This window comes from Fusarium graminearum, chromosome 4 (assembly GCF_000240135.3).
Source record: "Fusarium graminearum PH-1 chromosome 4, whole genome shotgun sequence".
Classification (NCBI taxonomy): Eukaryota; Fungi; Ascomycota; class Sordariomycetes; order Hypocreales; family Nectriaceae; genus Fusarium; species Fusarium graminearum.
In genome coordinates, this window is record NC_026477.1 from 1,445,561 (window position 1) to 1,467,743 (window position 22,183).

The window sequence follows — 22,183 nt, forward strand, 5'->3', positions numbered from 1 at the left end:
TGCCCCGAATCTTGACATCTGAGACAATGCGAATTCTGGACAAGAACATAATACTACTGATGACTTGACTCGAGAGAGCCTGACATTCTGTGTCACCCAAGGGGACATAAAATAAGGGCTTCCTCCTCAGTTTTTCCCTGTGATTAACATCAAAACCCAGACATTCCTTGATTACCATCTCTTTTTACCAGACCACGATATGTCCAGAGCTCCCAGGATCCCAGATGACCAATGGGAAGCTCATAAGGACATAATCAAATCCTTGTATCTCGAACAGAACAAAACTATCAAAGAGATCGAAAGGCTCATAAGTGAAAACCATCAGTTCCACGCTACGTATGTTCACCGTACGATCTAATGAACAGAGACTAACGCCATGTACAGAGAGAAACAATATATTCGCAAGGTCACAGTCAACTGGAAGCTCCGTAAGAACATCAAAAAGGAAGAATGGGAGCAAGCGAGTGCATTGTCCCTGAAGCGCAAAGCTGAAGGAAAACTCACTGAACTCACGATACTTGGTAAGATCATACCAGATAAAAAGAGGAAAAAGGAAATAAGGAGATACGCCCCAAATAACCTACGTAAGTCAAACGCATTAATCATATATGCCAGAGACCCACGGCTGATATTCATGAAGCCGGAAGTCGTTCGTCCACACTCCTCGAAACGGTTTCTGCTCGTACACCCCCGACAGCCAATAGAAACATTACATACTTCGCCATACCGTGGCTCAATCTTCAAGCTCGATTTACTAGTCCTTGTAAGTCCTTTTATGTCTGTGTAGCGCTTCGTTCCTGACTGCGATTAGTGCTTCGAGATGGAGTATACGCAACATTGAATGGAACCGTTGAACCCATTCGACGTTCCATTGTATCTTCTTCGCAGTTCTATCAGAGCCAAGTCACTATAAAAAGCCTTGCAACATCGCTCTTGAGTTCAATTGGGGATAGTGGCGCATCGGACATTGACTCTGATGCAACACTTCCTGATGTGTTGACTTTACTTGAGCAACAAATACCATTCAGCCACAGTCACCACACAGAACTACAAAACCAACATATTCCAATTTCCGGGCCCTGGTCTCGACTCTTTCTTTCCCTGGAATTTCTCTCGAGTAACAATCACTTGCGTGTAAACGTACTGGCCGACTTTTTGAAGCTGGCCATTTCTTGTGGGTTCTTGCATGACATACAACAAGCGCTCTCTGTCCAAGGGCCGACAATGAAGCTGTTCTTAGTAGCTCTACTGTCCGCTGCTCTCGATGTTCCTGGAGAAGAGGGCTTCCAGCTCGTCAGCTATCTGCTACGAAAAGGCGCCAATCCGAATAGCGTTTATTCTTTTCAGACACCTTTGCGGAAGGCACTCCGGTTTCAGAGGACAGTCCTACATGAGGACAGTCCTACATGAGGACAGTGCCACTGTCCAACTGCTCCTTGAACACGGCGCGCATCCATTGGCATCCTTTCCGTCACTGCGGCTTTGTAGTCCGTGGCAAATAGAGTCCTACGATAACGAGTCACTCGCCAAGGCTTTGATTGAAATATCACAAAACTCCAATTACGATGAGAGCATTGTCCTCCCACCGCCAATATTCCTAGCTGTTGAAGCTGGAGATAATTCCCGAGTACAGAGTCTGCTTCAAGCTGGAACCGATCCAAACCTTTTCGACCCAGAGCGCATGTCTTTATTACACGTGGCAGTTGAATATGGGAACTCTGCAATGGTCAATTTGTTGATCGAATTTGGAGCAGATCCAGATTTGTTTTGCCTAGCTGAGACCATGGAAGTGATCATATTGGCCAATCCAGAGACATTTGACTTGGGAAGTTGTGATTTCTTTCTAATAGTAACTCCACTTCAGCTAGCTGTTAGGAGTGAGAATCTCGATATTGCTCGACAACTGTTGCAGGCAGGCGCAAATCCTGATGGCACAGTTAGTCTGGGCTTTCTGAGCGACAGTCAAATGAGACACCATAAGTACGACTTTGCTTTAACTGCTCTTCAGATCGCGTGTGAGGGAGAAGAGTACGGGATGGTGAAGGTGTTGCTCGAAGCAGGGGCAGGCGTTGATACTCGAAATATCATGCAGTCGACTGCGTTGCAGTGTGTATGCGGCTCAGCAAAGAACGACGAAAACAAAATGAAAACAGTCAAGCTACTCCTGGAATGGGGAGCTGACGTAGATGCCTCCCCGGGTCAGGAGAATGGAAAGAGTTCCATTGAAGCTGCTGCTGGAACCGGAGACATCGACATGGTCAAGCTGTTACTGCGAAAAGGCGCAACTTGCAACAACCCAACTCTTATCTTGCAAGCAGCTTTTAGGTCTGGCTCTATGGAATTGGTCAATTTCTTGCGTGACCACTTCTCAAAGGCAGGCCTATTTGCAGTTGGTAAGGCCGATAGTTGGAGCCAATACCTCGAAACAGCCACGAAATCTCGAAATACCCAACTCGTCAACATGATTCTCAGTTTGTGTGTCGATAAAAGCACAGGTCTCTTTGAGAAACACGTTATTGATGCCATGGAGGTTGCTGCTGACCGCGGATATAGCACAATGTTATATTCCCTACTCATGCCCAGCATTAACCCCAGTGCCGACGGGAGGGCCTGCCGCATCCTGAGCAAATCTATTAGCGAGCCACTTGGAACTTGGGAACAGTATGCCAAATGCTTCACTTTGTTAATGGACAAGTTCACGGCTTTGGGGCTTGATCTGGATAAACCTCTTCCCGGCGATGCGACGCCTCTCTGCATAGCAATTGCTCATGGTAACCGGGCTGTAGCACAATGCTTGATAATCTCTGGTGTTGATGTCAATAAACCATCTCTACCTTTTGTGCCCTTCTGGGAAGAAACCGATGACAAGAGGAGGAATGAAACACCCGAACCGCCCATTTTAAAAGCTATTCGATGCTCTAGAGACCATTATAATGGCAAACTCGGCTTAGTCGATCTTCTCATAGCTAACGGTGCAAATGATGAACACAAGACTGCCCTGTTGTTAGCCCTGGAATCATGGAAATATGGAGCCGCAGAGATACTACTTAAACGCGGGGCCAACCCAAATACTAAAGATCCAGAAACAGGAATGGATGCTTTCGAGTACATCTTTAAGAATTATCGATGGCCCCCTCTTTCATGGCCCCCTTTTTCAACGTTCAAATCGCTTATTAACCATGGTTTTCAAGTGAAAGCAGAATCCAACGCGGGGATTCTGGCCCGAGTTATTGCAGAAACATGCGAAAACGGCATCACTATTAGATGGGATGCTCTTGCGCCGGTAGTTTCCTTGTTACTCGATGCTGGCGCTGATGTCAATGCAATTCCGACAGAAAATTACCCCATGACGGCTCTTCAGTATGCTATAAATGCCAACTACAAGGAGCTTATCACTATACTTTTAAATGCAGGGGCTGATATCTACGCACATGCCTTTTGGAAGGGAGGAAAAACCACCCTTCAGGCAGCTTGTTATGGTGGTAACCTTGAGCTGGTTCAAAGCCTTGTTGTACAGGGTGTAAATATAAATGCCCAGCCAGCCTTGCACTATGGTGCAACAGCACTTCAGTTTGCAGCAATGTAGGGGCACTTGAAGATAGCCATCTTCCTTCTTGAAAACGGGGCCTTGATCAACGCTCCAGCTGCTTTGGTGGAAGGACAAACGGCGCTTCAGGGAGCTGTAGAACACGGGAGGTTGGATATGATTTATCTGCTGCTTGAGAACGACCAGGACGATGGTTTGGAGGAACGATGCCAGCAGGCGGCGAAATTTGCAGAGGTCGAATCACGTTTCGAAATTGCACAGCTCTTACGAGAGTATAGGAAAGTATGGTATTAAAGAGAATGAATGGGAGTTATCATTTCAGAAGAGAATACTATGTTTGACCGAATTGCGATTTGAGTATCACTATGTGAGTACTTTACTTACACGAATGATATGTTAACTGATAAGTGGATATCCCCGCCGTTTTATCCAACGGTCGCCACCCGATCAATAGTCTAAGCTGTACAAGGAGCTCAATTACTCGGTAGCTATATCCGAAATAGATAGAGCTCTTAAACACCATTAAGAAAGACCGGTATACGATGAATATGTTTATAGTTCAGTATTGGCCTCTAGAAAATGAAATGATATGATAGTCAACCGCTTACAGTCAAGCCGAGGCTTACACGACAATAGTGTTGTTGGCTGTGAGAGCGACGTCACTCTTCAAGGATCCAACCCTGTTTCTGATATCTCGGGAACCATTCATAACCCGATTCGCCTTTCACAAGATAGCACATGATGACGAACCTTTGACAGTATGTTATGAACTGTGACTTGCCGTATGATAGTTAAACCATAATTCAACTTCTTCATTATCAGACTAAACTATCTGAACAAAACTCCATCAACCGTTTCTCATAAACTTAACTATAAGACTATCATAACCTATTATGGCTCCCCCAGATACATCAGCAACTTCATCAAAAAAGACAAATCAATCCTCTTTCAAAACCCCCAAATCATCACAAGCAAAGAAGAACAAGAAAGAATCACAACCCGCATCAACCTCAACACCACGACAACCAGATGAGATTGAAGAAGCCGACACGACAGTCCCAGTAAAGACATTCACACCAAAACAAAAGCAAAAGCAAAAACAGGTCGAATCATCAGAGGATAACGATACCGACGATGCCGAGAGCGTATATCTATCATCAGATGAAGAGACTTCGTCAGAGGAAGACTCCTCCGACTACGACTCAGACTCAGACGGGAGTGTGGAAGACCTACCGCCTCGACAACTAGCAAGGAGATCAACAGACCGAGGCGTTAAAAGCACTCCAAGTTCTCCGTTCACAATTACACAAACTCGAAGCGAAACTACACGTTGGATAACAACCCAGAACAATGGTGGCATGACCCGTGGTACAAGAAGTTATAGTGAGCAGACGACGATGCACGGCCACAACACAAATGGGCCGCAGCGAGCACCCATCAACCGGAACAGTGTCAGTTTCAACATGAGTATTAATGTCGACATGTCGTTCAACGGCCTTGTGACAGGCCGAAATCTAGGTTTCTCAGGGGTATGTCGTATGATGCCTTTGCCCAAGCTCGTTGACCTAACAACTCCAGGGATCATTATCGTACGCATGGAATCGGCGCAGCACACAGGGTGGCTGATCAAGTTTTCTATTCAGGTTGAACAACTCAATCTAACCATAAAATGACATTTCGATTATTAACAAGGAGGTCAACCCAAAGGTTGGGATTTTGGCAGAATGCGCTAAACATTCCACTGGTGTACATAGTTGCGAGCATGGTGAGATAATAGTGTCGAGACAATGACAACACGGTTACTCAATCATGTCGATGTCGTCGGCGGCAGCGTGTACTTGAGGCTGCGCAGCTGCAGGTGCTTGAGCAGGAGGTGCATCTTGCTGGTTAGCGGCCTCTGCGGGCGCGCTGTCTCCGCCAAAGTAATCGGCCATCTCAGCGTCGAGTTCCTCTTGTGTCTTCTTGGAAGGACGGTTGCCTCGGCCACCTCGGCCACCCTCCTGATCTCTGCCTCCCTCTCTACCTCCTTCTCTGCCATCACGCCGAGCACCAGGACGGCGACCACCCTGGCCCCGACCTTGGCCTTGACCCTGACCACGGCCTCGAGGCATTGGGCTTCGACGAGAGCCTTGGCCAGGAACATATCGGTCAATTCCTCTGCGGGCAGCATCATCATCATCACGTTGGCGGTGGGGCGAATGCGATCTTCTGTCTCCTGGGCTGGAAATGCGCTCTGCAAGTGAACGGCCGGGCATAACGGCAGTATCGAATGGGTTTCGGCTGGGCAGAAGAGTCAAATAAATAGGCTGGCCTACATTTCGTCAGTTTGGCCACATAAATAAGGTGTTTATGAATGAACCCACCGTTGGCATTTGCACGATCGAATTCTAGGATCGCTGCCTTGGCGTCTTCGTTCCGTTCGTAGGTCACGTAGGCAGTGCCCTCAGATCGTCCAGCGCGATCATATCGTAGCTGGAGGCGGCTGATGGGCCCAATTCTTTGGAAGAGCTCCTATAATTTTATGAGTGGCTGCAGAATGATTGTTGTATATGTGTGACGTACAGAAAGATCATCGTCGGTGAGGTCGTAATGGATGTTATCGACGCGGATCTTTGTGCCCTTGGAATCTCTATTTGGACAAGGTTAGATGTGTTTCTGTTTGAATACGGGAAATGCTCACTGTTCCGGTGACTCGCGGCGGCGGCGAGGAGCAGGTGCCCGGCGGTTGTCTAGACGATGGTCAAAAGGGTGTCGTGGTTCAGGGGAAGCGTCAAGTATTACTATTCTCTTCGAATCGGTCGTGGACCCATTCACTGCATATGATTAGCAACGGTGTGCAGTCAAATGGGCTGGTCATAACTAACCTGTCGATGTTTCGTGAATCGTCGCGAACAGACTGCAAAGGGGAAGGACGCTCTGGTCAGCAAGGGGTTTTCAGATTGGAAAGCCGTTCAATCGACAAGAGCTCCGAGCATCGAAATGATAAGTTGCGAGGAGGGTTGTACAGGTCGAGTAGGCATCATTGGAGAGCGAGGGAAGTCCACCTGCACCGCCCATGTCAACAAAGCCTCATGATGACGGGAATGGAGCATGTACGAACCTTTCTAACACCATCGCGAGGGAAATCGTTACGCGGTTCACGTCGGCGACCTTGGCCACGGTTGTTGCGAGGTCGATTGGAGCGCTGTAAAGGAGGAAAAACGGTCAGCTTGGATCATTGAGACGAGAAGAGAGCGCGTGCATAGATGGCATAAAATAATAGGAGCCATGTGAGAAAGTGAGAACTTACAGTATCAGCAATGATCTCATCAAGACCGCGGTCCATCTTATCAGCCATTATTGTTGATATTTTGACAAAGATTTGCAGAGTTTGCGACAGAGAAATACTGAAAAGGTTCAGGTTGAAAAGGAAAGAGAGGTTGTGATGGATCAATGCTTTGGGGGAGCAGATGTCATGGGCGCAGCCACATCTGGGCGTTGTAGAATTGTGGGGATTGCCATGACTTGGGGAACAATAAAGACTTGGTACGTACTAACTTTCAAGGATACAAGAGACCGACACTTTACAAGGACCTAGGGTTAGGCTTGATCTATTGTATTTTATACAATTGTTTAAGCCATAACCATAATTCAAGCATGGTATAAACAAACCATATTTACCATCAGCCATATTGTATCCTATCCATTTGAGTGTCACTGCGCCATTCTGTAGAATCTTAAACTCCTGAAACAAGCCTTAAGTTCGAGAAACACTTTCTTCAACTGGTATCTTTTTAAAACCCCATGATCGCTCTAAAAACACCCTAGATAACCATGAATTGGTATCGGTACAGGTGATCCGTCTAGTCATAAGAGAACATAAATAACCTTATCTATCTTCCAGCAAGATTAGTATGATTATACGGAAAATGCCTGTACAAAGATAATTATAGAAGTCCCAGCTGTTGCAAACCCCCTAGCGGACCACCCGATTCGCCGCTAGACCTGTTATGGGATACTCCAATTGGATTGAACCCTCAATCAGTCGTCGTGTCTTAATTATCCCTTCGTACTGGCAGGCCAGAAGCCCATCCATCTTTCGTATTCCTTCCCATCTCACGGTGTGATCGTTTTTCACGACCGTTTCTTTCGTTTCTTATATTCCTCTTCTGCGCCCACCGGAGGCTATAATCGGACCTTTAATCTGCCACCGACGAACCAGAAACCCCTGATACTTCTTCCTACAATCTCTCTCCCTCTGCGGCGCATCCTCAACCAGCCTCGAACTTTCTCACTTGATGCCCTCGACCTATATGCGATAGCCCGTGCTGTCGCACGTTTCTACACAACCGAACCCTCCTCTATCGCCTCGTAGGCGCGGCAACACAGCACTCATGGCACGTCCCATGGGGGCTGTTCGTCTCAAGAAGACGAATCCTATCACCCTTGCGCTCGGAGCGATCCTGTGCATCTTCATCATCGTCTTCCTCGTCTCGCCTTCCGGCAAATCCGTCACCACTAGACGGTTCGAATCTGTAACCGCAGAGCATCATTTGTCGCCGCCGACTTCACCGTACCGAAAGTCAAAATCCCGATCTGGCGTGCCTCTCAAGCCACCACCCGTTGTGCATTACAACCTTAACAATGTCACTACTACCACCACGCCCATCGAGAACCGCGAAAATGTCCTTATTCTGACTCCTATGTCTCGATTCTATCCTGGCTACTGGGAGAATCTTTTGCGACTGAACTATCCTCATGAACTTATCACCCTGGGTTTCATCCTGCCCAAGACCAAGGAGGGCAACCAAGCCACCGCCGAATTGCAGGAGTTTATTCATAAGACGCAGAAGCATGGCCGCGAAGCCGACAGGTTCAAGAGCATCATTATTCTGCGACAAGATTTTGAGCCTGCCATCATATCTCAGGACGAAAGCGAGCGTCACAAGCTTAAGAACCAAAAGGCCCGCCGTGCAGTCATGTCCAAGGCTCGCAATTCTCTGCTATTTACTACTCTCGGTCCGGATACCTCCTGGGTTCTGTGGCTGGATGCCGATATTATCGAGACACCGCCGACGCTGATCCAGGATCTCGCTTTCTTTGACAAGCCGCTCATTGTCCCCAACTGCTTCCAGCGATACTACGACGAGGAGCACAAACAAATGGCTGAGCGCCCGTACGACTTCAACAGCTGGCAAGACAGTGAGACAGCCCAGGCTCTTGCTGCCAAGATGGGTCCTGACGACATTCTCCTCGAGGGCTACGCCGAAATGCCTACATATAGAATGCTCATGGCATACCTGGCGACCGAGGGCGGCGATCGCAACATGATCTTACCACTTGATGGCGTTGGGGGCACTGCCCTCCTAGTTAAGGCCGACGTTCATCGTGATGGTGCCATGTTCCCTCCATTCTCATTTTACCATCTCATCGAGACCGAGGGATTCGCCAAGATGGCGAAGCGATTGGGCTGGCAACCATGGGGTCTTCCCAACTACAAGGTCAGTAACTTTCTACTTGTCATCATGAAATTTTCACTAACGATTCTCTAGATCTACCATTACAACGAGTAGACGTGCCGTATCAACTTTGCATCGGCAACTTAGTTCAATACCTTATCCATCCCCACTCATCACTATTCTTCGTGTTGAAAAGGGCTATGGCGTATTGGAAGAAGGCGAACAGAATGGCTACTTTACTGTAGCTGTCTTTAGGGGCAATTCATGATTCAATTTGGGCGGGTATGGGTCACGGCGTTTTAGTAGTGCATCCTTTGAACAATTTCTTTTTCAAAACAAGGAGGCGAAGGGGAAGCATTGCACCTCGCTTGAGGAATGCGAGCAGGTACAAGGAAGCCAAGCCGTCGAGGCAGGGATAGGCATATTGAATTAGGTGGTTTACAGGTGCTCTCTTGAGAAAGCTTGAGCATGAAGGAGGGACCACGGAATAGGTGCGCATCCACGGATGTATTTTGTTATACTGTTACGATGATTCTCCATCTCTGAAGTCAATTGCTGAAGTTGAAGGCTTCAAAAAGACGTTGCTCGGTTTGTTATGTACTTCTGAAAATTGTTCGCTATCGCTACTTGCGTGTTAGAGAACCTGCGCATCCCATTCCGATCGACAACTCGTAAAAGACCATCGATATTAAACCCAATAACTCCATAGCATGATCCCAAACTACCACCATCTCTTACATATCCCGTATCAAATATGGCCTGAATGATATATCATGGTCCCTCGTATCTCGAATCCGAGTCTTGACACCAAAGCTCGACGAGCTTTCGCGTGCCCAATACATCACCCGAGCGCAGTAGCGCCGCAACGTCAACATTCAGAGGGCTATCCGTCTCGGGGCATCCAAGTAGCATGCGCACGGCGCGCACACATTCAAGAACGCTATAAGCCGGAGTCCAGGCGTCCTTGAGAAGATCGAGGCAGATCTCGCCATTCTGCAGCGCAATGTTGGGGTGCACGATAGGTGTAACAAAGGTCATCTTTGGCGGCGCGAGAGGGTACGTCGATGGGATGGAGATGTTGACAAGCCAACGTCCTTCTTGGGGGATTATTAGTGAATGCGAAACTCAGAGGCAGAAGAGGGAGACAAACCATCGTAACCTTGTCCAATGCCCCGTCCATTGATGACAGCTTCCCACTCCATCAAATCGCCTTCGTTGACGGGTCCGAGGCGCTCAATGCCCTTCTCTTCCTTCTGTTCTCTGCTCCATGTCTCCAGTTCTTTGATAAGTCGTTTACTCGCACTTCGCGACGCAGCGGCTGTGTTTGATGACGAAGGTGGCATGGCTGTGCGATGTTGCGCTTTTGGATAGTAAAGTTTGGTGAATTGTCGCGGTTGGTGGAGGATTGAAGTTAGAGACTGGGGATCCAGCTGGGACCCTTGGAGATGGTGTTCTGATTAGTCTGGGGTCGTGACTGTTTCGTCAGTTGGAGCTAGGTTCCTTCGTTGCACTGGACCTTTCCCCTCGGCACGTTGGCGACAGCTTGACAGGGATCAGATCGGACAGAGCCGAGGGATGGACGATAATACGTACTCCCAGCAGATCGGTCAGTGGCTGTGCTGATGTGGCTCGAGCTAGATGGGTTCAGCAAAGATCAACAACCCCTTTCATGTGAAAGTAGAAAGGGTCCAGATAAATGGTAACGACAGTTTTGAACATGGAATCACAATAAGATTATTTCAATCTGAGCAAATAAGTAGATAATTTATCAACACTGAATAGAGACTGCTTTTCTAACCCGGGGTATTCTTTGTCCTAGTATCATAACTCTTTATTTCTTCCGGCGTGCACTGGATGATGTTGTTGTTGTCGGCTTTCGCTTGGATGTAGAGGACGAAGTAGAAGATCGGGTAGGGTTTCTCCTGCTAGTCTCGGGCTTGGCAGGCTCAGGAGATGACTCTTCGACAACGATCTGAGCACCACTGCCATCACTGGAAGTTGTCTCGATCGAATCTTCCCTTCCAACATACTCTGCATCGCTATCGTCGCTCTCACTTGAGCCATCATCATGGACTGGGCGAGAGCTCTTTCGGGATCCAGAGCCACGCGGGGCACCTGGAACCTGGAACTGGAAAGGGTCCGCGGGTGCTTGGCTTGAGTTCCTGCCTCGGCGAACAACAGCTGAACTATCGGAAGGCTGTCGACTAGTAGATGGCGCCCTCACTCGGCTTTGAGATGAGGTAGTAGTGCCTGAGCGTGGTCGACCTGTTGATGATGTTGGTGGAAGACTACCCAGAGAAGGGCGCGAAGGACGGTCCTGACCCTCAGTAAGGTTGCTGTTTGACCGAGATGGCTGTCTTGACTGGCTCGTGAATGAATCCTTTTTGCGCGATGAAGAAGACTCGAGCTGGGTCAGAGGTATGGCGACTCGTGATGAGTCCTTGCGCCTCTTGCTGCTCTTCTTCTTTTTCGCGGCCTCGTCTCGCTTGCGTCGTCGCTCCAAAGCTGCAATTTCTTCATCGTTGAGATCGACATCTGTTCTTCCCTTGGCCTTTGCACGTTCGATACGGTGCATTGCCGACTGTACCAGCGCTTCCTCCGGGTCATGAGAAGCCAGTTCTGCAAGATATTGCTCGAACTCCTCATCCTCGCTGCTGTCGCTATCATCTTCTGAATCCTCCGAGTCCTCGTAATGACCCCTGCGTACCAAACCCCGTTCCGAGTTGCCCACATCTGTTCCTGTGAAACGAAGAGGGTCGCTCGCAAAGCGGGACCCTGACGAAGCACCGACACCTCGTGCATCATCACCTGAATCCAATTCCTCCACACGGACGTCTCTCCCATGACGTCCGCGAGACGCAGCATCCCCTTCTGTTCTCCTCTGCCTGCGCCTCGATGGTCTTCCCCATTGGGGCGCGAATTCGGGAGATTGCGGCCGACCACTTAGACCGCCTCCCCGGAAAAAGCCTCATCGATGGGCTTGTCCAAAAATGCGGCGTGACCAAGGATAGTCACGCCAGATGCGCCGATGAGCCAGAGCAGGGTCGAGAAAGGCGAGGCAATCAGACCCAGAGGCACGGCGACACAAACAAGTGCAGTGTAAAGCTGCGAACACGAGGCACGAAAGGTGCCAATTTCAAGATCGTGTCCATCGAGCTTTCCAATGAACCACATGCCCACAACCACAAGGATGATGTCGAAGAGCAACAACCAGTTGGTCAGGAGGGCATAAATGCTGAGCATAACAAAAACAACGGCATAGTTGCTGGAGTAGTGGCTCAGGTTGTAGTTGACTCGCGACTGCATCTCAACAAAGTTGTTAGGCTTGGAGAGACGCTTGAAGTCGAGGAACTCGTTAACAGGTCGCAGGTTAGAGAAGCGGCCGCTGAGAGGTCCGGATCGGAGGCTCTGGAAGCGGTCGCCAAAGTTGAGGCGAGACGTAATAACGTCGAGCGGGATCTGAATGCGAGACATGATGGGCGAGTTGTTTGGTGTAGATAGATAGATAGGTAGTATCGTAAAGTGTTGTAGTGTGGAAAGAGTATAAGCGAATCGGGAGTGAATGCTTTTATGGCCTTGGTATATAGGCAACAGAATTATCGATCACGAAGAATGACGAAGGCCGATTGCGCGTTCAAGGTAAAGAATGGATACTCTTGTAATGAGCTGAAGCAAATATAAGTTAGCGTAAGAAGAGGATATTATTGAAAACAGGCAACAGAGAAAGTAAAAAAAAAGTTGAGGACAAGCTGGCAGAAGAAGGTAAGATGGCCAGGGGGATACGAGGCGCAGGCTAAGCAATCAAAGCGAAAGCCACGGGCTGACGAAAATAGAATTGGATAGGTAGGAATTGGTTAAAGGGGGAGTAAAACATACCAAAGCGCAGTTACTCGCGATGCAATGAGGAAGTTTCGGTCCAAGAGAGAACGGAATGTCGCAAATTGCGATTGTTATGTTGATAGATAACTTCAGGGGAAAGGGAGGACAGGAGTTTGTTTTCTTAGTGTACACCGTCCAGTACAATCAAGTACTGTACAGATTGGCTGTCCTTTTTGGGGGACAACTTTTTTTTCTCCGAGTCGTGATTTGCTGGCAGGGCTTCTGTCAGTTATTGGGCTCTTGTGGTTATCTGGCTTGGGCTGGGCTGGGCTTCAGGGGGGTCCTCTCCGCCAGGTCTCCTCCAGTGCCAATGGAACGGTTTCCAACTTGGCAGGGTTGAAAGTGAGACGAAACAGAAGAGGAGCCGATCTCCACAGGGGAGTATGAATATGGGCAGTAAGCGAGTACGTACCGAGCTCGGAGAAAGGAATTCGATCAATACGATAATATCCCCAAGCAAGGGATATTTCGTTGGCAATGGGACGGGACTGACTGGTCCTCAGCCAGTTTCTGGGCTGGCAGCCCGTAACAATGCCTCTCTCCCTCTATACGAGAGAGAGGCTGAGGAGTAATTCGTAGGTACTGAAACCTTGGGTGTCTTCTTCCCCTCTCCAAAACCTAAACAATGAGGTTTTAAAGGAAGAGGGTCATGTCACTGACTGACTTGACTGATCAAGAGAAGCAAAAGAAGGAAAGGATAAGAAGAGAATCCAAGGGAAAAGGCAAAAATAAATAGAGGAACTACCTTGGGGTCTTGGGTATCTAGCTCCGCATTTTTTTACCTACTCTCTTGGGAACGCCTTGGAAGACCAAAGTCCAACAAGTCGAGAACATGGATGGGACTGGACAAAGAGGGACGATCATGCATCGAATCGAATCGCACACCGCAATCCTGACACTTTTTTGCTTTCTTTCTTCTCCTCTTTCCGCTGGGCTCCGACCTATGGAGGGGAACTTGACCACTCCGGGAGCTTGCTTGTAAGCTCGTACAGCAAAAACTGGGTTGTAACTTTTCCTTCCCTTCCCTTCACTCAACTCAACTCTCAAACGGTACTGCTGCTGTAGCTGCAGTGGCAGAAAGAGGGGCCTCACGCTAGGTTATGCACGCGACACCAGTTGCAGCAAGCCAAGTGGAAGACGAGGCGTCACCGCTTTTGACGTGTGTGCAGCTATCCCCAGTTTACCGCCAGGCGAGCTACCCTCTTGTGAATTTTGGGGTAAGTTTTGGTCTAACTGGACTTTTTTTTTTTCTTGCATTCTAGTTTCACCAGGGACGCAGGCATATAATATCTGAGACCAAGTGTTTGAGAATTCATGGCATTGATACTGGAATCTCTGCATAGTTTTCACCAAGATAGTTGCCCAAAAACATGTGATAGTTTCATGAGTAGGTAGTTAGGTATCTCTCACACAGGCTCAGCCCATATCAAGGCCAGGCTATAGGCCTGGCCTGACCTGACCTGACTTGACCAGCATTGTTGGATCTCTCTCCAGCGTTACACGATCCAACCATCATGATCCACGATCTATCTGCAGATCCACTCCTCCAGGCTCCATCCAACCGTCAATCGCCAACCACCACTCGTTCCTATGTTCAAATCCTATCCAGTGTTGATCGGGAGATTACCCACTATCCTCCGAGCTTCCAGCTACTATGTATATCTTCCAAACTCTCTGACTCGGTTATTGACTCGGCTATCAGTCGGTTTCTTGCAAAAAGCACTCAATCGTGTGGAGTTTATATGCAACAATTCCCAACCTCAACTGCATGACTGCACGTATCAATACCTAACCATGTCAACAAAGCTCGGTACCAAATGCCTTCTTCACCTATCATCCAGACTTTTCCATGGTTCTTAGCTCTTGCCCACAAAAATACCTAGTAGTTTAGGTATTATGTATGTACATATCGACCTTTGCCGACCCATCCATCAACCCGTCGACACTAACTCCCCGTACCCCCGGACTGCTTTCTTGGCCCGTCCTCCGAAACGGCCTGAAGCCGAACTGGTCACCATTGCATATGCATCTTTTGCATGAGTGACCGCTATCTGAGAAATAACAGATACTCCCCCCGCTTCGACATGATCTTCAGCAAGTGCATTAAACAAAACAACAACTCATGCATCTATAAGCAGACCTGAGACATGGTGTAGAATTCCCCTCCCGAGCAGTTCTAGGCGAAAAGATGTGCTGAGCATCTCACATATCCAGTCACTCAACTATGGGTCTCGGACTTCCTACATCGGGTATGTATGGAAGTAAACAACGCACTAGTCATGATATGCACTATGTATGCTGCTCGAGCAAGGGAACAACAGACAATCGTGTTCATAACAAGTCATTTGCCTAGTTTAATACTCAACGTGTCAGACTGGGTACGTCCCTCATTCGTCTGTCTATTATTATGATTTCTACCAAGTACAGCTGTATTCGTCTCGTCTAAACAATGCTCGCTATGCCTGCCAGAATTGGCTCCTTTGCGTAACGAAATGGGGTATAATTATGAATCGCCAAAATCCAACACATAAACAAATGAGAAATAACTTGCACAGCTTATCTGTTACTTCAGACTTCGAAAAAGTAATCATCATCCAGACCCTCCCGGCTCGGAATCACTCCAGCTCCGGGCTCCGGACCCTCAAAGGCCGAGTCCATCCGTACATTCAACAGTCGGATCTTGAGCCCATACTCGCTCACTAGACTGACCAGCTTGTTGGTTTCTGCCGTGATAGGAGTCTGATTCAGTAGCATCAAAAGACCATCCAGCCACTCTGAGGCCAGACTGTGGCTCAACGGCCATAGCGTCAAAATTGGCTGCTCCTTGGCTTCCGCCCCCCGCGATGCCTCGGCGGGGTTCACGAAACTGTAGATAGTAATCTTGGTAGTTGTCTTTGGGGCAGTATCCTTGCCCATCATGTCGCTAAAGGTACTTCGCATGTCTTCGGTGGGCGCAGATACGTTGGAAACAACGGAGCTGATGGTGCTGAGATCAACTTTTTCGGCGAGTGCATCCAGTCCAGGGCCCGATACTGTCCTCTCTTCGAAATCCGCGTAGTGTAAATATCGGCGATTGTGGGATAGCTTGGCATATCGCCAGGGCGTAGGTGTAAACAGTCGATGTTTGACTTGGCTATTGTTGTCTCGCTTTGGCGTAGGTTTCGAGAACCAAGACCCTTGAAGAAGGCATCGAATTCGCTGCTCCTTGACGAACTGCAGAGCCTCCTGTTTCAGCTCTTCCCTCACTTGCTGTAGATGCTGGCCCCAGGTATTCTCGAATGACATTTCCAAAAGACCCATTTGCTGTTCTCGTAGTCGTGGTACGTCATACTCCTGCATTTCCTCTTCCACTTCAGCCACATCCTTTGTTCTTCGAGAGGCCCCAACGACTGAGTCGACCAGAATCCTAACCAGTTCGGCTACCTTTTCGAAATCTCCTTGTTCTGCGCCAGTGAGTTTCCAGACCCGGAAAAAGGCATGCAGGCCTGCGGTATGTAGCCGAGACCACTGAAGCAGCAGGGGTTTGAATAGTCTGTCGTGGTCCTTGGATTCCAACAGTTGGTAACTCCTGACATCATCCAGATCCGTCTTGTCAACGTCGAAATGGTCGTACAGGATCATAGTAGCAGCAAAACTGGCCCTAGCCACAGGGCATCGTCCACATGCAGGCTTTCCCGCTTGCTCGAGCAGCATCTTTTGGAATCCATCTTCATTCTTGCGCACGTAGTCAGTCAAGTCCATCATGCCCAGGAAGCCCGTCATATCGAACTCTTGCGCAGGGCTCTCGGTCTCGAATCCTAGTCTCCTCCATTTCTCCGGATTGTGTCGCCTACTTCCTTTCTTCGTCGGTCCCTCGTGCGAGTCCTGCCCCAGAGAATGACCATTTGCAGGGACTCGCTCCGGTGCGCTCGCTAGATGAAGTCCCTTGAGGGCTCTTCTATGTTCGGGTCGCTCCAGGTCAACATCGACCTCTCGCCACTTCCTCAATAATATCTTGGTTAGTGTCTGGAACTCCAACATGGGATGCGCTAGATCTTGGAGCGCAGAGCTCTGCATGAGTCTGTGGACAGCCTTGATCAGACCCAGGTCGTGCAGCCGTTTGATAAACTTCGCCCAGTCCTCTCCCGAACCAGCACTTGCCTTCCCGCCATTCATTGTACTATCGTCTGACACGGCGTCCCTGATCAAGGCGTTGATCAACATGAGAGCGTTGGCACACAAAGCATGGTCGGCGCTCTGCAACTGTTGTATGACCAACTCGAAGAATTGCGGGTACACAGCGACGGCTGGCTTCAAGGCACGGAACCCAAAGGTTACAGGAGCTCGGTTCGTGGTACCACTTTGGTGAGTGGACTGAGAATGGCCGACAAGAGCGACCAGGATCGACATGGCACCTCTCAAGATATTGACCAGGGGGTTTGTAACGATCAATTCGACGACGCGCTCGACGAGGTCGCTAGATGTTGGGCCTTCGAAGATGTCCCATCCCATATCGACTTCTAGCAGCCGTGTTAGACTTTGGAGAGAGTAAGCGAGCGTGTTGCCAGCAGATGTCATGACAAGTCGACGAAGGACGACAAGACCACCGGAGGAAATGAAAACGTCTGCGAAAGCGGGATCATTAATCGAGTTTTGCAGTTTAAACACTGCCATTTTGCGCGACGCATCTTCGTCGCTGGCCATGCGCGCCAGCAACGCTGGTATGTCTGCTTGATCCATGGTCGAGGTCGAGGTAGAGGTCGATGGGGTGATCTATTGGGTAAATAGATAGAGGGGGAAGAGAAATACAGAACAGAGCAAAAGATGTTGTGATATCGCAATCATTGCCCAGCCGTTTATCTCAAACAGAAGCGGATGGTCCTCTGCAAGGAATAGATCGTCCTAGATTTGTAGGGTCGAGAATCAAGACCGTATATTGAGGAATAGAATTATAGGAGACTCTGGTGCAGTTGGTCTTTGCGCTATCTCCCGTCCCCTACTAAACAAAGACCCTGGTTGAAATTAAAACGAGAAAGGTTTGGGGAAGCTCCCCACTCCACCAGCGATTTCCGATTAGCCAGTCAACCTTGGGTGGAAAAGTCAATGCCAGTCACTAATAAGCATCTCGAACGCAATAAGAAGGCGACTAGCCCAACTCTTGTGCCGTGTCAATTAGAATAATGAGGAGAACGCCATTGAGTGCTAGGCAATGAGATTACTGTGGCTTTTTAATTAAGAACATGATTTCAATGCACAAATTCCTGCGCTAATAATCAAGTACTTTGTTTATTGGCAGGCAAGTTCCATGTTACTCTTGCACAAGCATATCTTTCCTGGCTGTGCTGGTTGTTTCCATATGTGGCGTTGTGGCTGACCAAGCTTTACTGTCACGTCACACGTGATCTCAACTACCGCATCCTTGCGCTACAGCAATTGGACTTTGATGCTTGACCTCAAATCTTCCAAGCCGCCTCCATCACCAACGCTCCGTATCTGATACTTACCGTCGTTGCCGCATTTTATTCTCCTCCACAGAACTGCAACCATGGCCAACTTTCTTGCTTCCATTTTCGGTACCGAGCTTGACAAGGTCAACTGCTCTTTCTACTTTGTAAGTCTTTCCAAACGCGTCGTCTCGTGTCGCAACATCTCAGATAACTGACTCTATGCGCGCGCATCTAGAAAATCGGCGCTTGTCGTCACGGCGATCGCTGCTCGCGAAAGCACGTCAAGCCTTCCTACAGTCAGACCATCCTCATGCCAAACCTGTACCAGAACCCGGCATACGACCCCAAGAACCGAATGAACCCTTCTCAGCTCCAGAACCACTTCGACGCTTTCTACGAGGATATTTGGTGTGAACTTTGCAAGTACGGCGAGCTCGAGGAGCTCGTTGTCTGTGATAACAACAATGATCGTACGTTATTCCTTCAATGCTCTTTGAATCGGCAAATGCTAACTTGCAACAGATTTAATCGGCAACGTTTACGCTCGCTTTAAATACGAAGAATCAGCCCAAAAGGCTTGCGACGAGCTCAACAGCCGGTGGTACGCTGCTCGCCCTATATACTGTGAACTGAGTCCTGTCACCGATTTCCGCGAGGCCTGTTGTCGACTGAACTCAGGTGAAGGCTGTGTTCGAGGAGGATTCTGCAACTTCATCCATCGCAAGAACCCAAGCGAAGAGCTCGATCGCGACCTTACCCTCAGCACAAAGAAGTGGCTCAAGCAGCGCGGCCGCGACGAGAGAAGTGCCTCGCGTTCACCTACACCCGAGCCTACGAGACGCCGCTACTAGCCTTTGGGTGATACTGTGTAGTTGGAACTACGAAGAGAAATGCAATACGGATAGCACGGTCACGGCGTTCAAGGACTGGATTTTTTGTTCTAATAGTTATATGTAAGGATTCATGGGCGATTCAACCATTACGGATACCCTTTCCTTCATCAAATATGTCTCAAAAATGAATATTGCAGAAGTCATCTGGCGAGGGCCGGTGTTGAAATCCTTCTGACTCGTTGTAACCCGACGGATGATGCGAGTACCCATATGTAACTAATCCTGATGCGCGCCGATGTTGATATAGCCTGCAGCCTGTAGCCTGCCCCTACCCTTGTCTTCACCGTATTCCAACTGTTCCAAAGCAAACCTAGTCCTCGCTGTGCACTCCCTGTATCTAAGAAATAACTGAAACTCATCTCATCGTTTTATTGTTGTGTGGTGGGTGGTAGGTCCTTCTTCATGTCGCTTGTAAAGTCAAGGAGGGGTCCGTTAGCCGGCTTTCCTGTAGAGTTCAGCATGCCTTGAATCTCGGACTCCTTTGGCGTTTGTTCAGTAGGCTGGGGCTGCTCAGTCTTGACTGGCGCAGGTGTGTCATCAAAATTGATCAGGTTGTCGTCGATGTTGTTCTGAACAGGCGGTGCTACTACCGCTTGAGCAGGTTTGGCGGATGGGCTGTGAGGAGGAATGACATTTTTCTGGCTGTGCTTCTGTCCGTTGATGATGGGGTAAATTGCCATGATTTGCTCGGCTTGCTTCTCAGGGGAGGCAGAGTGATCGCTAAATTCGAAGTCAGCATGTCATTATCTGGGGGACCGTAGCCAACACTTACATGTTCGCGTTAATGATCCATTCGAGATCCTCTTCGCCTTCTTCCAGGCCACCAGGGCCACCCTGAGCTCTCCTGAACAAACGTGGGTGCCACTCGATGTTTTCCTGGGCTCGATGAGCAGCCTCCTCACGCTGTCGGTCTTCAATCTTGGTCTTCTCGTCTGTCGCAAGCTCGTGGTTTCGCTCCTTGACAGCTCTGGCAGTCTTGTCCCACAGACGTTGGGATTCTCGCTCCTCCTGTTCCTCAATTGGTCGCACAGAAGGTGATGAAGGCTTTGATCGTTGAGCATTGAAGAACATCTCACGGTGGCCAGTCTACTGTTGTTAGCGAGATATTAGCGGGCAGAGCCATCATGCTTACCGTCATATCCTTGATGTACATCTCCTCACTCCAGAGACCAGAAAGCTCGAACAAGACTTCTCCAGTGCTCTCTCTCTTGATCACTCCTCCAATGGCGTTGTAAGTGCCACCAACCCAGCCCTTTGTTTTAAAATCGACGTCGGCAACCAGATCGAGCTCAGGGCATCGGACAAAACTGTGGTCTCCGAGCTCGTATTTCATCTTGCCAAACAGAATACCTCTGGCGTACATATTCGGTTGTGTCAGGATGCTAGAATTCTGTTAGTTATGGTTCATGAAAATCAATATCATGAGTTGAAATAGATATCGACACGGAGCTCGGTTCGACGTACTATTGCTCTCCTTTCGCAGGGTCCTGGCCTCGGTTAAGCAGATTCAAGAAGGCAATACCTTCCATGAGACTGGCAGCAGAGTTTCCAAGAAAACGACTTCGGGGCTTAAGAGTTCCATCGATGCGGATATGGTGGTCGGGGGCCATGTAGAAGTAGCTGGACTTGGGCGGGTGGTGAGATGTCTGCTCAGAGATGTAGTATGCTCGCTTTCCGTCTTCGAAATCCCAGTAGCAAGTAAATATTTCACCAAGGATGGGGTTCAGGGGTTTTTTGACGCCTCTACAAATCGTCAGTGACCGGCGCATCAAAGATTGGCCTCCAGTATGGCACTCACGGGGGACGAATATGCCATCCACTGAGGTAGAACTTGACTACGGATACAAAACGCTCGACAGGATCATCTATGGTTGGAATCGGAAGTAGCATCTCAGGGTGGCACATAAAGCTGTAACTGGTTAATATCAAATATTTTCTCGACTTAGACAGGGGATTTCACTTTGTGATGCGTTCAAGCATGCTGCGGGGTTCGAGGATAAAGGTAGGAAGGACGACACGGCTGAGGTCGGCTCCTGGTCGCAACTGGGAGATGATGTGCGAGAGGACTTAAATCACCACACTGGTCAGCTCAAGGCCGAAGGAAACTGGCTGATCCGCAATCGCACAATCATTGCGAGAGACGATGCAAGCCAGAGCGAAGGAGAGGCTCACCATTGCCCTGATCGGGCTCCATCACAAGAGTGTCATCCTCAGCATCGGGGCCACGAGGATCGTCGGTTGAGGACCGGACACCTGCAGGTTGCGAAAACCAGTTGGTTAACATGGCGACTCTTGACAAAAATTGTTGGAGGGGGCAGGTTTGGAGGGGCAGGGCTCGATATTGAAGTTGGCGGAGGATTCGGACGTGTTGAGTGGGGATGTGGGTGAGTGAGCAGCACGCTTGAACCAAACGGAGGGGCGGCTTAATTAACTAGAGCTACTGTACAAAGCTCGACCGCAGGTTTTAGGTGACGTCTTGAAAAAGGACACCAACCAATTCAGGCTGTGGTGCTGGAAGCGGGAGTCTCCATTTGATTGCAAAGCGTAGCTGTCACGGGAGCCTCGTCAGAAAAAGGGCGGACAAACTCACTGGCTGTGCTGCCTGTCCTTCGGCGTCCATGAGAGACAAGACCCATGACCATTGTTGCTTAGGGTTGCTGCCTGCGTCCACAGGGCTTGCTTTCGAAGAGTATTGGTGCTGCTGGTTTCAGCGACAACTGAGACGGGGAGTCCGGGTTGGTGTTTTCAGAGCTTCAGCCACTGGGCGAGTGAGTATACGGGAGTACCTAGAGCTGCTCTGTTGAATGCGGAGATTTTTATTTAACCATGTATTATGAGAATGCCGTCCGTGGGGCAGAGCGTCGGTAGTATGCGCTGTCACTTCTCGAACTTGAGTGGAGTTCGAGTAATAGCGATGGAGGTGATTCACGAGCGGCAATAGACTGCAGGCGACAAGACAAGGTGAGAGGACTTGCTGAGGTTACGAGGAAACAAGTTTGG

General features: G+C 49.0%; 12 protein-coding genes across 12 annotated transcripts; 6 read left to right on the top strand and 6 right to left on the bottom strand.

Moving 5' to 3' along the window:
• Positions 1-199: 199 nt before the first annotated feature.
• Positions 200-811, top strand: FGSG_06853 (uncharacterized protein; the record flags this gene model as incomplete). Its single annotated transcript, XM_011328205.1, has 4 exons — positions 200-336; positions 385-521; positions 562-584; positions 788-811. The coding sequence occupies 4 exons, from the start codon at positions 200-202 to the stop codon at positions 809-811; spliced, it is 321 nt and encodes a 106-aa protein (XP_011326507.1).
• A 413-nt stretch (positions 812-1,224) lies between these two features.
• FGSG_12998 (uncharacterized protein) lies at positions 1,225-3,586 on the top strand (the record flags this gene model as incomplete). Its single annotated transcript, XM_011328206.1, has 4 exons — positions 1,225-1,399; positions 1,851-1,936; positions 2,009-2,771; positions 3,192-3,586. 4 exons carry the CDS (start codon positions 1,225-1,227, stop codon positions 3,584-3,586), a joined length of 1,419 nt encoding a protein of 472 aa, XP_011326508.1.
• An 821-nt stretch (positions 3,587-4,407) lies between these two features.
• FGSG_12999 (uncharacterized protein) lies at positions 4,408-5,173 on the top strand (the record flags this gene model as incomplete). The annotated part of the gene is made up of 2 exons (XM_011328207.1): positions 4,408-5,076; positions 5,126-5,173. The coding sequence occupies exons 1-2, from the start codon at positions 4,441-4,443 to the stop codon at positions 5,171-5,173; spliced, it is 684 nt and encodes a 227-aa protein (XP_011326509.1). The 5' UTR covers positions 4,408-4,440.
• On the bottom strand, positions 5,114-6,884 carry FGSG_06855 (uncharacterized protein; the record flags this gene model as incomplete). The annotated part of the gene is made up of 9 exons (XM_011328208.1): positions 5,114-5,858; positions 5,911-6,058; positions 6,110-6,176; positions 6,228-6,276; positions 6,329-6,360; positions 6,412-6,443; positions 6,553-6,591; positions 6,648-6,731; positions 6,837-6,884. The coding sequence occupies 9 exons, from the start codon at positions 6,882-6,884 to the stop codon at positions 5,347-5,349; spliced, it is 1,011 nt and encodes a 336-aa protein (XP_011326510.1). The 3' UTR covers positions 5,114-5,346.
• Positions 6,885-7,920: 1,036 nt separating this feature from the next.
• On the top strand, positions 7,921-9,099 carry FGSG_06856 (MNN9 protein; the record flags this gene model as incomplete). Its single annotated transcript, XM_011328209.1, has 2 exons — positions 7,921-9,027; positions 9,079-9,099. 2 exons carry the CDS (start codon positions 7,921-7,923, stop codon positions 9,097-9,099), a joined length of 1,128 nt encoding a protein of 375 aa, XP_011326511.1.
• A 435-nt stretch (positions 9,100-9,534) lies between these two features.
• Positions 9,535-10,438, bottom strand: FGSG_06857 (uncharacterized protein). Its single transcript, XM_011328210.1, has 2 exons — positions 10,136-10,438; positions 9,535-10,082 (listed from the first exon to the last, which is right to left on the bottom strand). Exons 1-2 carry the CDS (start codon positions 10,326-10,328, stop codon positions 9,757-9,759), a joined length of 519 nt encoding a protein of 172 aa, XP_011326512.1. The 5' UTR covers positions 10,329-10,438; the 3' UTR covers positions 9,535-9,756.
• Positions 10,439-10,704: 266 nt separating this feature from the next.
• Positions 10,705-11,572, bottom strand: FGSG_13000 (uncharacterized protein). Its single transcript, XM_011328211.1, has one exon. It carries the CDS (start codon positions 11,558-11,560, stop codon positions 10,817-10,819), a length of 744 nt encoding a protein of 247 aa, XP_011326513.1. The 5' UTR covers positions 11,561-11,572; the 3' UTR covers positions 10,705-10,816.
• Positions 11,573-11,928: 356 nt separating this feature from the next.
• Positions 11,929-12,459, bottom strand: FGSG_06858 (prenylated Rab acceptor 1; the record flags this gene model as incomplete). Its single annotated transcript, XM_011328212.1, has 1 exon — positions 11,929-12,459. One exon carries the CDS (start codon positions 12,457-12,459, stop codon positions 11,929-11,931), a length of 531 nt encoding a protein of 176 aa, XP_011326514.1.
• Positions 12,460-13,696: 1,237 nt separating this feature from the next.
• On the top strand, positions 13,697-14,636 carry FGSG_13001 (uncharacterized protein; the record flags this gene model as incomplete). The annotated part of the gene is made up of 3 exons (XM_011328213.1): positions 13,697-13,842; positions 13,936-14,081; positions 14,359-14,636. 3 exons carry the CDS (start codon positions 13,697-13,699, stop codon positions 14,634-14,636), a joined length of 570 nt encoding a protein of 189 aa, XP_011326515.1.
• A 796-nt stretch (positions 14,637-15,432) lies between these two features.
• Positions 15,433-17,583, bottom strand: FGSG_06859 (uncharacterized protein; the record flags this gene model as incomplete). The annotated part of the gene is made up of 1 exon (XM_011328214.1): positions 15,433-17,583. One exon carries the CDS (start codon positions 17,581-17,583, stop codon positions 15,433-15,435), a length of 2,151 nt encoding a protein of 716 aa, XP_011326516.1.
• Positions 17,584-18,306: 723 nt separating this feature from the next.
• On the top strand, positions 18,307-19,373 carry FGSG_06860 (splicing factor U2AF 23 kDa subunit). The gene is made up of 3 exons (XM_011328215.1): positions 18,307-18,454; positions 18,526-18,760; positions 18,813-19,373. The coding sequence occupies exons 1-3, from the start codon at positions 18,389-18,391 to the stop codon at positions 19,139-19,141; spliced, it is 630 nt and encodes a 209-aa protein (XP_011326517.1). The 5' UTR covers positions 18,307-18,388; the 3' UTR covers positions 19,142-19,373.
• FGSG_06861 (uncharacterized protein) lies at positions 19,218-22,183 on the bottom strand. Its single transcript, XM_011328216.1, has 8 exons — positions 21,774-22,183; positions 21,356-21,436; positions 21,144-21,249; positions 20,982-21,092; positions 20,648-20,926; positions 20,316-20,565; positions 19,956-20,269; positions 19,218-19,903 (listed from the first exon to the last, which is right to left on the bottom strand). Exons 1-8 carry the CDS (start codon positions 21,823-21,825, stop codon positions 19,552-19,554), a joined length of 1,545 nt encoding a protein of 514 aa, XP_011326518.1. The 5' UTR covers positions 21,826-22,183; the 3' UTR covers positions 19,218-19,551.